Here is a 13,834-nt window from a genome sequence, read left to right as displayed (position 1 = left end):
GTCGGAATGATCGTAAAAATCACTTTCCCACTGGGAAAAACAACTCGGCAAGACGGGTCTTCTGACACCACTTGAATGCAGCGTAAGAGCGCACCTCAACAAAGGTCAGTGTGTCAGAGTATCCCATCTAGCGATAAACGCCACAATTGCAGGGAGAGTAAAACATTAACAAGGTTTACCATTATAATTGATTCAAATTCGGGGGGCCGGATTAAAAAGCTTAACGGGCCGCATACGGCCCGCGGGCCGTAGTTTGCCCACCCCTGGTCTAGACCATACTTATATATCTATATGTCTTCACACAGTCTATGATCTGCCCCCCTGCAGTGATTCAAAAAGTGCATTTTGAAATACTGTATGTTAAAAAACCCACCCTTTGGTGAAACTGTTCGCACACACCAAAGTGTGTGCAAACAATAATTGTTACATTTATTGAAATACTTAATTAAACCACTGTCAATGCTATATATCCATATGTTTTGCTGTTTCTTTTGAAAGCAACAAATAAACTTGTCCTTAAATTCAGAGGCAATATAACAGTAATTTCAAAGTAGTTTATTAAAAGTGAAAAGCTGTCCTGAACTATCTGGAGTGTACAGTGCAATCAGTATGTCCATAGCTCCTGGTGTAAGCTTTAGTTTCCTTTGTCATAACTGCTAGTGTAAAGTTACACAAACCAGGCTGCACTGCATTTTCAGTGTTCCCACTTTCAAGGGTGGCCTGAAGCTGGTGAAGGCTGAAGATACTCACAAACATCATTCTTGCTTTTTTTTGGATCTATGAAGTCATGTAATTTCAACATAGCCAGAAGGCTCACCATCACACCTTTATGATGTTGACAACTCCTGAGTCCTGACTGTTGACCCTTAACATGCACATGGACACAAACACAAGCAGCAAGGTCATAAAAAGCATTTTACAAAGGTTGTGATTTACAGCCAGGATGTTCCATTATAATTGCCAAGTGTTCTCTCAAAATATTCACCCTTTTGACTCTTTCCTCATTTATGACACTACCCCAGCAAGAACATTTGCGGCAGAAACCAGAGCATCCAGAGCAACCAGAGCACCTTTTAAATGTAGGTCCTTCTCAGCAGCTCACGGCGGAGCTCACACTGCCCTCACACTCCTGACAAACTTCACACATTAATGCTCACAGTCACTAGGATGATACATTATTTTACACCACCAATCAATTTTAGTAGCAAATAAACTACTACTGAAACTAAATAGCTATATATTAAAGTATGAAAGAGGTACTTCTGCAACTAATTATTTGATTGCTGTATTACCTTTGATAAATATGCAATAAATTCCCAGCAGGACCTTTGAATGGATATGTTAGCATGTAAATTTCCTTAGATTTATTGAGAGAAAGAGAAATACATCTACCACTCCTCATTTTAAAGACTCAAATAACCTACTCAGGACGCTCTTAATTTAACTAAGATTTATAGCAGTGCTCCAAACTACAGTCTCGGCAAATCATGAAAGTTTCACTGAAGAGTGACAAATGAAAGGAAAAACTTTAATAGCTGCCCCTACAGTGAGGTGAACCACAGGCTCTGTTTTTCTAAAAGCAACCATTTTGCCATTTTTTTAAAAATTATTATGGTTTATTATTATTATTATCTTAAATCAGGTCAATTAAGTGATGGATGAAAGAATATCTTGTGAAAGATTAGTGTTAAAAGACTATTTCATGTTTTTCCTTTGAACTGCCACAACTTAGTTTAAATATTTGCTAATTATTATTATCCCCCCCCCCCCCCCCCCCCCAACTGTTGTATAGTTTTAATACTTAAGCCCATCAGTTACTGTAAAATAGCAGTGTTATTTTTACGTCTCAATATGACACCATCAATGGTAGTTTTCCACAGCTCATTGTTTCATCAGCTGGATTAAAATACTGAATAGAAGAGCGCGACCGGCCCACCATCTGGCTCTCATATGTTAACCAGCAGGTACGGAATAATAAGGAAATGGGTGAAAGTTTGCCGGGATGTGATTGGCCGGTGGATGGTTTGGGCCCTTTGCGCGCTGCTGATTGGCTGCTGAAAAGGTACACACAGAACTGCTCTGACGGCACGTAGCACGAGGGGGGAAAAAAGTCACGAGCACATATGACCGCGAGAACGGACCACGCCCACGACCGTCGTGACGTAGAAGAACGCGAGTTGGTATAAAGCGGAGCGCCTCCCACCCACAGTACTACAGAGATACACGATCAGAGCATAAGCGGAGGATTTGTGGAAGTTTTTGGAGCGTGTAGTGTTTTTTAAAAATTTTGGATTTTTGCTCCTGGCGAAAGTTATTTTCGACTGTTTCTTCAAGCTGAGTAGGACTTGTCCAGAAGAAGCGGGGAGATGAAGTGCATTATAGGAATTGGCGGGTATGTTTGTCGAGCTCTTTTTATTTAGCCGCCAGGTTTTTGTCAACAGTTTGAACATTTAATTATATCGGTTAACCTGTAAAATGGTGACGTTTGTCGACTAAACAGACTGATAGATGTTCGAGTTCCACTGCAGCGATGCGCTCACAGCATAGAGTGGTGCAGCTCGTTATTGTCCCTGCAGTTTTTTTGTTTCTCTTTTTTTCGTTCCTTTTTTTTGTGAAACTTAGGCTTTAGTTGAAGTTGTGTTTTCGTAATCATGATTATTTGCCTCAGATTGGTAGCTGTTCTCATTTTTGGCCGCGTGTTTGTCAGCTGCCCGCCACAAACCTGTTCAAAGTTTTACATCCGGTCCGGTGGGTTTGTTGTTATAAATCGAGCGGGACTTTTGAAAATTCACCGCGAGATCAGTGCAAAAATGGAGGGATATCTAATGGTGTCACAACAGTTGTAAACTATTATTATTTTTGTTGTTATCATTACTGTGAATGCTGCAAAGCATTCACAGTATTGTTGTTGTATTCTTTATTATTATTATTATTATTATTACTGTGAATGCTGCAAAGCATTCACAGTATTGTTGTTGTATTCTTTATTATTTATTATTCTTCCGTACGTTTTTTGACCGCTTCGCTCTCAAAAACCGTTTAAGCTACAGAAACCGTTCTGGTATCAAAACGTGCGGCTTCTTCAGGAGATCGCTGCTATTACTTTTCAGGTTCAAATCTTCTGCCATTAATTTAATATTAATATTTTTCTAATTTTTTTGGCCCCATTCAAATGAATGGGGAAAGCTTAAAAACCTTTTAAAACCCTTTCAGCCTTTAAAAGCTAAGAACTTCAGCATACCTTAAGCTAGAGACACCATTTAAACTTTAAAATAAAGCCATGACTCTCAGCTATTCAGCTATTACTTTTTGTATTAATATCTTTTATGGTTTTTAAACAGTTACAGTTTAAGCACAAGAAGGTTTTTTGCTCTTTTTACCGTTTATAATGGTTGTGTATGTGGTGGTCTAGAGTGCGCATTCCAAAGGTTAGAGTGGGAGACTTGAAATTCTTCAGCTGAAAAATATCTCTCTAAACTGCCGCTGTGTCCACACTCTTCACTCTACAGCCATGATTTTATGATCAAAACGTAGAGCTGCTTCTCTACTTTCAAACAATGTGTCTCTTAGCCCTGAGAAATGTAAACTTTTTAAACTGTGAGGCTTCAAGCAGAGGGAGCACCCTCCAACTCCTCCATCCGCCTCTATAGTAATTTTCGGGAGGTGATTTTCTCAAAACCAGAAAAGACCCTTTTTTTAAACTGCTCCCATGACCACATTTTTCAACCCAGGAAAATAAAAATTACACTGGTGTTTAGAGCAGGTCCTTGTGACGCTCACAGTTTAAAAATTATTTTGATAGCAGTTACGGTTTTTGATTTATAAGCATTTGTTCGGGAGGTGCGCCAAGACAAATTCAACAGGGCTTTGCCACAAAGTGCCTGCAGTTTAACAGTTACACAGCTGTTTTGAGTTGGCAGAACTAAATGTGTAGCAGCATTCTGATTGGCTCATAATACTTTAAACTGATTGGTGGATTATTCCTCTGCATGCAAGCTGTTCAAAGTTGAGCTGTTTTTTGGTCTTTCATAACTTCAGCACCGTTTATTCTACAGAAACCATTCTGGTATCAAAATGCTCAGCTTCTTCTGCAGATTTATGTTATTGCTTTATGACATTACGTTTAACAGCCGTTCAGCACTTTAACAGCCTTTTCAGGTTTAAACAGTCGTTCAGCACTTTTAACAGCCTGCTCAGGTTTAAACAGTCGTTCATCACTTTTAACAGCCTTTTCAGGTTTAAACAGTCGTTCAGCACTTTTAACAGCCTTTTCAGGTTTAAACAGTCGTTTAGCACTTTTAACAGCCTTTTCAGGTTTAAAACTGTCGTTTAGCACTTTTAACAGCCTTTTCAGGTTTAAACAGTCGTTCAGCACTTTTAACAGCCTTTTCAGGTTTAAACAGTCGTTCAGCACTTTTAACAGCCTTTTCAGGTTTAAACAGTCGGTCAGCACTTTTAACAGCCTTTTCAGGTTTTAAACAGTCGTTCAGCACTTTTAACAGCCTTTTCAGGTCTAAAACAGTCGTTCAGCACTTTTAACAGCCTTTTCAGGTTTAAACAGTCGTTCAGCACTTTAACAGCCTTTTCAGGTTTAAAACAGTCGTTCAGCACTTTAAGAGCTGTTCAGCAGTTTAACAGCTGTTCAGCATTATTAACAGCTGTTCAGCAGTTTTAACACCTGTTCAACATTTTTAACACCTGTTCAGCAGTTCAGCAATTCAGCAGTTCAGCAATTCAGCAATTCAGCAGTTCAGCAATTCAGCAATTCAGCAGTTCAGCAATTCAGCAGATCAGCAATTCAGCAGTTCATCAATTCAGCAGTTCAGCAATTCAGCGGTTCAGCAATGCAGCAGTTCAGCAATTCAGGTATTCAGCAATTCAGCAGTTCAGCAATTCAGCAGTTCAGGTATTCAGCAGTTCAGCAATTCAGCAGTTCAGCAATTCAGCAGTTCAGCAGTTCAGGTATTCAACAGTTCAGCAGTTCAGGTATTCAGAAGTTCAGCAATTCAGCAGTTCAGCAATTCAGCGGTTCAGCAATGCAGCAGTTCAGCAATTCAGCAGTTCAGCAATTCAGCAGTTCAGGTATTCAGCAGTTCAGCAATTCAGCAGTTCAGCAATTCAGCAGTTCAGCAGTTCAGGTATTCAACAGTTCAGCAGTTCAGGTGTTCAGCAGGTCATTGAAGCTCATTCAGCAAATAAGGTTCCAGCTGTTTGAAGCCTTTCTTGGCATTTCAGCTCCAATCTTTCAGCATGCAGCATTCACAGTGCATTTTCTTCAGGAAATGCTTTTTCTAGTTACTGTGAATGCTGCAAAGCATTCACAGTATTGTTGTTGTATTCTTTATTATTATTTATTATTCTTCCGTACGTTTTTTGACCGCTTCGATCTCAAAAACCGTTTAAGCTACAGAAACCGTTCTGGTATCAAAACGTGCGGCTTCTTCAGGAGATCGCTGCTATTACTTTTCAGGTTCAAATCTTCTGCCATTAATTTAATATTAATATTTTTCTAATTTTTTTGGCCCCATTCAAATGAATGGGGAAAGCTTAAAAACCTTTTAAAACCCTTTCAGACTTTAAAAGCTAAGAACTTCAGCATACCTTAAGCTAGAGACACCATTTAAACTTTAAAATAAAGCCATGACTCTCAGCTATTCAGCTATTACTTTTTGTATTAATATCTTTTATGGTTTTTAAACAGTTACAGTTTAAGCACAAGAAGGTTTTTTGCTCTTTTTAGCGTTTATAATGGTTGTGTATGTGGTCGTCTAGAGTGCGCATTCCAAAGGTTAGAGTGGGAGACTTGAAATTCTTCAGCTGAAAAATATCTCTCTAAACTGCCGCTGTGTCCACACTCTTCACTCTACAGCCATGATTTTATGATCAAAACGTAGAGCTGCTTCTCTACTTTCAAACAATGTGTCTCTTAGCCCTGAGAAATGTAAACTTTTTAAACTGTGAGGCTTCAAGCAGAGGGAGCACCCTTCAACTCCTCCATCCGCCTCTATAGTAATTTTCGGGAGGTGATTTTCTCAAAACCAGAAAAGACCCTTTATTTAAACTGCTCCCATGACCACATTTTTCAACCCAGGAAAATAAAAATTACACCGCTGTTTAGAGCAGGTCCTTGTGACGCTCACAGTTTAAAAATTATTTTGATAGGAGTTACGGTTTTTGATTTATAAGCATTTGTTCGGGAGGTGCGCCAAGACAAATTCAACAGGGCTTTGCCACAAAGTGCCTGCAGTTAAACAGTTACACAGCTGTTTTGAGTTGGCAGAACTAAATGTGTAGCAGCATTCTGATTGGCTCATAATACTTTAAACTGATTGGTGGATTATTCCTCTGCATGCAAGCTGTTCAAAGTTGAGCTGTTTTTTGGTCTTTCATAACTTCAGCACCGTTTATGCTATAGAAACCATTCTGGTATCAAAATGCTCAGCTTCTTCTGCAGATTTATGTTATTGCTTTATGACATTACGTTTAACAGCCGTTCAGCACTTTTAACAGCCTTTTCAGGTTTAAACAGTCGTTCAGCACTTTTAACATCCTTTTCAGGTTTAAAACAGTCGTTCAGCACTTTTAACAGCCTTGTCAGGTTTAAAACAGTCGTTCAGCACTTTTAACAGCCTTTTCAGGTTTAAACAGTCGTTCAGCACTTTTAACAGCCTTTTCAGGTTTAAACAGTCGTTCAGCACTTTTAACAGCCTTTTCAGGTTTAAACAGTCGTTCAGCACTTTTAACAGCCTTTTCAGGTTTAAACAGTCATTCAGCACTTTTAACAGCCTTTTCAGGTTTAAACAGTCGTTCAGCACTTTTAACATCCTTTTCAGGTTTAAACAGTCGTTCAGCACTTTTAACAGCCTTTTCAGGTCTAAAACAGTCGTTCAGCACTTTTAACAGCCTTTTCAGGTTTAAACAGTCGTTCAGCACTTTAACAGCCTTTTCAGGTTTAAAACAGTCGTTCAGCACTTTAAGAGCTGTACAGCAGTTTAACAGCTGTTCAGCGTTATTAACAGCTGTTCAGCATTATTAACAGCTGTTCAGCAGTTTAACACCTGTTCAACATTTTTAACACCTGTTCAGCAGTTCAGCAATTCAGCAATTCAGCAGTTCAGCAATTCAGCAATTCAGCAGTTCAGCAATTCAGCAGATCAGCAATTCAGCAGTTCAGCAATTCAGCAGTTCAGCAATTCAGCAGTTCAGCAATTCAGCGGTTCAGCAATGCAGCAGTTCAGCAATTCAGGTATTCAGCAATTCAGCAGTTCAGCAATTCAGCAGTTCAGGTATTCAGCAGTTCAGCAATTCAGCAGTTCAGCAATTCAGCAGTTCAGCAGTTCAGGTATTCAACAGTTCAGCAGTTCAGGTATTCAGAAGTTCAGCAATTCAGCAGTTCAGCAATTCAGCGGTTCAGCAATGCAGCAGTTCAGCAATTCAGCAATTCAGCAGTTCAGCAATTCAGCCGTTCAGGTATTCAGCAGTTCAGCAATTCAGCAGTTCAGCAGTTCAGGTATTCAACAGTTCAGCAGTTCAGGTATTCAGCAGTTCATTGAAGCTCATTCAGCAAATAAAGTTCCAGCTGTTTGAAGCCTTTCTTGGCATTTCAGCTCCAATCTTTCAGCATGCAGCATTCACAGTGCATTTTCTTCAGGAAATGCCTTTTCTAGTTATTATTATTATTATATATTATTCTTCCGTACGTTTTTTGACCGCTTCAATCTCAAAAACCGTTTAAGCTACAGAAACCGTTCTGGTATCAAAACGTGCGGCTTCTTCAGGAGATCGCTGCTATTACTTTTCAGGTTCAAATCTTCTGCCATTAATTTAATATTAATATTTTTCTAATATTTTTGGCCCCATTCAAATGAATGGGGAAAGCTTAAAAACCTTTTAAAACCCTTTCAGCCTTTAAAAGCTAAGAACTTCAGCATACCTTAAACTAGAGACACCATTTAAACTTTAAAATAAAGCCATGACTCTCAGCTATTCAGCTATTACTTTTTGTATTAATATCTTTTATGGTTTTTAAACAGTTACAGTTTAAGCACAAGAAGGTTTTTTGCTCTTTTTAGCGTTTATAATGGTTGTGTATGTGGTCGTCTAGAGTGCGCATTCCAAAGGTTAGAGTGGGAGACTTGAAATTCTTCAGCTGAAAAATATCTCTCTAAACTGCCGCTGTGTCCACACTCTTCACTCTACAGCCATGATTTTATGATCAAAACGTAGAGCTGCTTCTCTACTTTCAAACAATGTGTCTCTTAGCCCTGAGAAATGTAAACTTTTTAAACTGTGAGGCTTCAAGCAGAGGGAGCACCCTCCAACTCCTCCATCCGCCTCTATAGAAATTTTCGGGAGGTGATTTTCTCAAAACCAGAAAAGACCCTTTTTTTAAACTGCTCCCATGACCACATTTTTCAACCCAGGAAAATAAAAATTACACCGCTGTTTAGAGCAGGTCCTTGTGACGCTCACAGTTTAAAAATTATTTTGATAGGGGTTACGGTTTTTGATTTATAAGCATTTGTTCGGGAGGTGCGCCAAGACAAATTCAACAGGGCTTTGCCACAAAGTGCCTGCAGTTAAACAGTTACACAGCTGTTTTGAGTTGGCAGAACTAAATGTGTAGCAGCATTCTGATTGGCTCATAATACTTTAAACTGATTGGTGGATTATTCCTCTGCATGCAAGCTGTTCAAAGTTGAGCTGTTTTTTGGTCTTTCATAACTTCAGCACCGTTTATGCTACAGAAACCATTCTGGTATCAAAATGCTTAGCTTCTTCTGCAGATTTATGTTATTACTTTATGACATTACGTTTAACAGTCGTTCAGCACTTTAACAGCCTTTTCAGGTTTAAAACAGTCGTTCAGCACTTTTAACAGCCTTTACAGGTTTAAACAGTCGTTCAGCACTTTTAACAGCCTTTTCAGGTTTAAACAGTCGTTCAGCACTTTTAACAGCCTTTTCAGGTTTAAACAGTCGTTCCAGCACTTTTACAGCCTTTTCAGGTTTAAACAGTCGTTCAGCACTTTAACAGCCTTTTCAGGTTTAAAACAGTCGTTCAGAACTTTTAACAGCCTTTTCAGGTTTAAACAGTCGTTCAGCACTTTTAACAGCCTTTTCAGGTTAAACAGTCGTTCAGCACTTTTAACAGCCTTTCAGGTTTAAACAGTCGTTCAGCACTTTTAACAGCCTTTTCAGGTTTAAACAGTCGTTCAGCACTTTTAACAGCCTTTTCAGGTTTAAACAGTCGTTCAGCACTTTTAACCCCCTTTCAGGTTTAAAACAGTCGTTCAGCACTTTTAACAGCCTTTTCAGGTTTAAACAGTCGTTCAGCACTTTTAACAGCCTCTTTCAGGTTTAAAATGTCGTTCCGCACTTTAACAGCCTTTTCAGGTTTAAACCAGTCGTTCAGCACTTTTAACAGACCTTTTCAGGTTTATAAACAGTTCGTTTAGCACTTTTAACAGCCTTTCAGGTTTTATTATTTTATACCAGTCGTTCCGGCACATTTTAACAAGCCTTTCATGGTTTAAAACAGTTCGTTTCAGCACTTTTACAGCCTTTTCAGGTTAACAGTCGTTCAGCACTTTTAACAGCCTTTTCAGTTTTTTTAACAGTCGTTCAGCACTTTTAACAGCCTTTTCAGGTTTAAACAGTCGTTCAGCACTTTTAACCAGCACTTTTTCAGGTTTTCAAACAGTCGTTCCGCACTGTTTTAACAGCCTTTTCAGGTTTTAAACGTCGTTTCAATGCACTTTTTAACAGCCTTTTCAGGTTTAAACAGTCGTTCAAGCACTTTTAACAGCCTTTCAGTTTTTAACAGTCGTTCAGCACTTTTTTTTTAACAGCCTTTTCAGGTTTAAAACAGTCGTTCAGCACTTTTTTAACAGCCCTTTTCAGGTTTAAACAGTCGTCAGCACTTTTAACAGCCTCTTTTCAGGTTTTAAACAGTCGTTCAGCACTTTTAACAGCCTTTTCAGGTTTTAAACAGTCGTTCAGCACTTTAACAGCCTTTTCAGGTTTAAAACAGTCGTTCAGCACTTTAAGAGCTGTTCAGCAGTTTAACAGCTGTTCAGCATTATTAACAGCTGTTCAGCAGTTTTAACACCTGTTCAGCAGTTCAGCAATTCAGCAATTCAGCAGTTCAGCAATTCAGCAATTCAGCAGTTCAGCAATTCAGCAATTCAGCAGTTTAGCAATTCAGCAGATCAGCAATTCAGCAGTTCAGCAATTCAGCAGTTCAGCAATTCAGCGGTTCAGCAATTCAGCGGTTCAGCAATTCAGCAGTTCAGCAATTCAGCAGTTCAGCAATTCAGCAGTTCAGGTATTCAGCAGTTCAGCAATTCAGCAGTTCAGCAGTTCAGCAGTTCAGGTATTCAACAGTTCAGCCGTTCAGGTATTCAGAAGTTCAGCAATTCAGCAGTTCAGCGGTTTCAGCAATGCAGCAGTTCAGCATTTCAGCAGTTCAGCAATTCAGCAGTTCAGGTATTCAGCAGTTCAGCAATTCAGCAGTTCAGCAATTCAGCAGTTCAGCAGTTCAGGTATTCAACAGTTCAGCAGTTCAGGTATTCAGCAGTTCATTGAAGCTCATTCAGCAAATAAGGTTCCAGCTGTTTGAAGCCTTTCTTGGCATTTCAGCTCCAATCTTTCAGCATGCAGCATTCACAGTGCATTTTCTTCAGGAAATGCTTTTTCTAGTTATAGTTATTGTTATCATTCTTACTTATGTATCTTATTCAAAATAGGAAATGACCCAATTGAATTGTGTTCTCTCAGTTTTCATATAGACACATAGACACACCATTTGCTTCCTACGACAGTGGGACTTTTAATACACATAAATAATTTACAAAATTTACTATTACTTTAACACACACATACATTCAAACATATATATGTATGTGTGTGTAACAGTGGCTGCTACAAAACTTTATGATCTTAAGGTCATTTATTTTAAACCAAGTTTGCACGGTCTTGGTGACAACTGGCATTTTTATCACCTTCTCCCTTTTGTTTACAGGGTCACTAATGGTGGTAAAACCACTCTGACAAAAAACTTGATCAAGGCTTTGCCCAACTGCTGTGTTGTGCATCAAGACGACTTTTTCAAGGTGAGTGTTAGTGAATGGGTTGTTGAGGATTTATTTTAGTGGTTTTTTTTGTTGTGTGTGTGTGTGTGTGTGTTCTTTTATTTTTATTTTTTTTTCTCTTTTCCCTCCTGCTGCCCTCTCCTCTTCGGACACTGCACGATTTGCATGTCAACAAATAGAGCGCTTCCATGAGCGATACCCCATCCCCCCACTTTTTGTTGTCCACATTAGATGTGGAGTAGTTTCTTTGCCTGGTTGTCGTCATCACTGCTTTTGTCTTGTTTTCTCTTACCTACATCATTAAATTTCTCCATTTGTGGACCTTATGTACATTTTCCTTATTTATTTTCTTTCTTTCTTTTATATCTCTATAAGCACCTCCACATTATACAATATCTTTTGCTTTCCACCTTTTCCCCTGGTTTGGTCACAGCTGTATTCGTGTGTAAACATCTTGCTTTGTTTTCTGCATGCCCCTTGCTGTGTGCCCTCTGTACTCACTTGTTTGGCCTTAATGACTCTGGCATGTGAGTGGGATCTGCAAGTGTTCAGGGCTGTGAGGTTGCAGCGGTGTTTTATTGGTCACTGTTATTTCAGAAACCCGATCAGATAGAAGTCGGGGAGGACGGCTTTAAACAGTGGGATGGTAAGACTTCACCGAAGACTGCCAGTGACTCATTAATCTTATATTCACATAGCTGTCCATTTTATGTACTTTACCTCCACATTACATAATTACACACATAACCAAAAACATGCACATCACTATTATTTAGTTTGTAACAACCTTCAGTAGCTTGCAAAGAGCAAGAGCATATATCCAATAAATTACACTATTTACCTGTGTTTGTCCTAACCATGCTATCTTTTTTTTTTTCCATCATCTTTTCTCTCCATAACTATTTCTTTATAGTGATCACGGCATTGGACATGGAGGCCATGACCAACACGATAAAAGGCTGGATTGAGAACCCAGTGAAGTTCGCCCGATCTCACGGCGTCTCTCTGTCTTCTGCTTCTGCTTCTGATTTGGCCGACCCTGATGAGCAGATCCACATCCTGATCGTAGAGGGCTTCCTTCTCTACAACTACCCGTAGGTTTATGACAGGTTATCATATCTTTTAAATGAAGGAGAACAGCTTATCAAGGTTATATCTCTTTTCATAAATGAGAAATATTGTTGGGACTGTGAGCAGGTTTATGATGTAGAAGATAGCATTTTGAAGCCAGTCACTTAATCACCTTCATGCCACAGATTTATCTGGTTTCATAAAAGTGGTTGATGACGACACACACCAGATGAGTGGTGTTGTTTCTGCCATGCCACGTGTTGGTTTAGCGTGTTCAGTGATGCCTGCGAGCCAGCTCGGGCAGGTCCTGCAGTTTGAGATAAGGCCTTCAGCAGAAAGAGGCAGCAGAGTTGCACCTTGAGGTAGCTGCCACTGCGTATACAGTGCACTAGTTAAGAATGTCAGATGTAGATAAGGGACCATCTCAACAGTTGCATAACTGAACTCTAACTTTGAAGATACACACATTGTTGTTAGTGACTTTCTTCATCACCTTTCTGTCTCCCCTCTAGGCCCCTGCTGGATGTCTTCGACAAGTGCTATTACATCACAATACCCTATGAGGAGTGCAAGAGAAGGAGAAGGTTGGTTTCACTAACGGATTTCACTCAGTGTTTAGATTTCACATGTGTTTCTGCATTTTCTTTTTTTCTTTATTTCTCACTGTATTTGATCATTTTCAGTACAAGGCAGTACACCGTCCCCGACCCTCCTGGCCTGTTCGATGGTCATGTGTGGCCCATGTACCTGAAACACAGGAAACAGATGGAGGACAGCGGCTTGAATATTGGTATGTTGCACCCTGGGTTATGCGAAGACATTTTTGCCATAGATATCTATTAAGTAGGAGTACAACTTCTAGCGTTTTTGTTGGTGCTTTCAAACACCCAATCAACTCATTGACTTTTTGTTTGCAGTGTACTTGGATGGCTTGAAATCCAAACTGGACATCTACAACCAGGTGTATGAAGACATTGAGAACACCCTGCTCAATCGTTTATAGGTGAGGAGGCGGAGGGAGTGTGCCACTGTTTGTTTATGGTTGGACATGGCGTTTAGGAATTTGGACACAAGTTTTGAAATCTGTGTCCTACTTTGAAAAATCTACTATTTAATGAGGCCTGGTGCATTCACTTTTGATTGTTCAGCTAAAAACATTCTGCTTTTTAAGAAGTTAATGAGTGTGTGTGTTTATTCATTTATATATATATATATATATATATATATACCCGTTAAGATGTAAAAAGGTGTAGAGTGTGCATTGTTGTCTAACAGTTTTCTTTTTTTCTGTTTCTTGCAGCAGGAAGACTCCTCTTCATGTGTGTACAGAATTTGTAAATAAGCCCAATGTTTTTTGGGGGGCGGTTTTGTTGTTTTTTTTTTTTGTTTTTTTTATCAGTTTTTTGTAATATTCTTTCTTTTTTTATGTAAATGGACAAATGAATGTTAACTTATCATTCTTTTTTTTTTTTAATCGTTTTTCAATGTTTTTTTTTTTTTCTGTGTAAGGTGATTTTTGAATAATTCATTTTTACCATTACATTGAACCACTTGGACCATTTGTGCCAGTCTCATTTTCCTGTCATCAATAAATGCATTTGTTGGTTTTGGGATACAAATGTGTTGTTTCTGTCATCATAACATAAAATATCTGCAGATGTCATTATGCAA

At 39.0% G+C, this 13,834-nt stretch overlaps 1 protein-coding gene across 3 annotated transcripts; it reads left to right on the top strand.

The window, feature by feature from the left end:
- The first annotated feature begins 2,217 nt into the window (after positions 1 to 2,217).
- mibp (muscle-specific beta 1 integrin binding protein) lies at positions 2,218 to 13,769 on the top strand. 3 transcript variants are annotated; one of them, XM_030727324.1, is made up of 8 exons: positions 2,218 to 2,392; positions 11,023 to 11,113; positions 11,690 to 11,738; positions 12,006 to 12,186; positions 12,676 to 12,747; positions 12,847 to 12,953; positions 13,081 to 13,166; positions 13,467 to 13,769. In XM_030727324.1, the coding sequence occupies exons 1-7, from the start codon at positions 2,367 to 2,369 to the stop codon at positions 13,164 to 13,166; spliced, it is 612 nt and encodes a 203-aa protein (XP_030583184.1). In that variant the 5' UTR covers positions 2,218 to 2,366; the 3' UTR covers positions 13,467 to 13,769. The 3 variants fall into 3 exon arrangements, with proteins under 3 accessions (XP_030583184.1, XP_030583183.1, XP_030583185.1); XM_030727323.1 differs by having other exon boundaries at positions 13,464 to 13,769; XM_030727325.1 differs by lacking the exon at positions 11,690 to 11,738 and having other exon boundaries at positions 2,341 to 2,392; positions 13,464 to 13,769.
- Positions 13,770 to 13,834: the final 65 nt, after the last annotated feature.

The sequence above is a fragment of the Archocentrus centrarchus genome, chromosome 4 (genome assembly GCF_007364275.1).
Source record: "Archocentrus centrarchus isolate MPI-CPG fArcCen1 chromosome 4, fArcCen1, whole genome shotgun sequence".
Classification (NCBI taxonomy): domain Eukaryota; kingdom Metazoa; phylum Chordata; class Actinopteri; order Cichliformes; family Cichlidae; genus Archocentrus; species Archocentrus centrarchus.
This window is presented reverse-complemented; position numbering and strand designations above follow the sequence as displayed.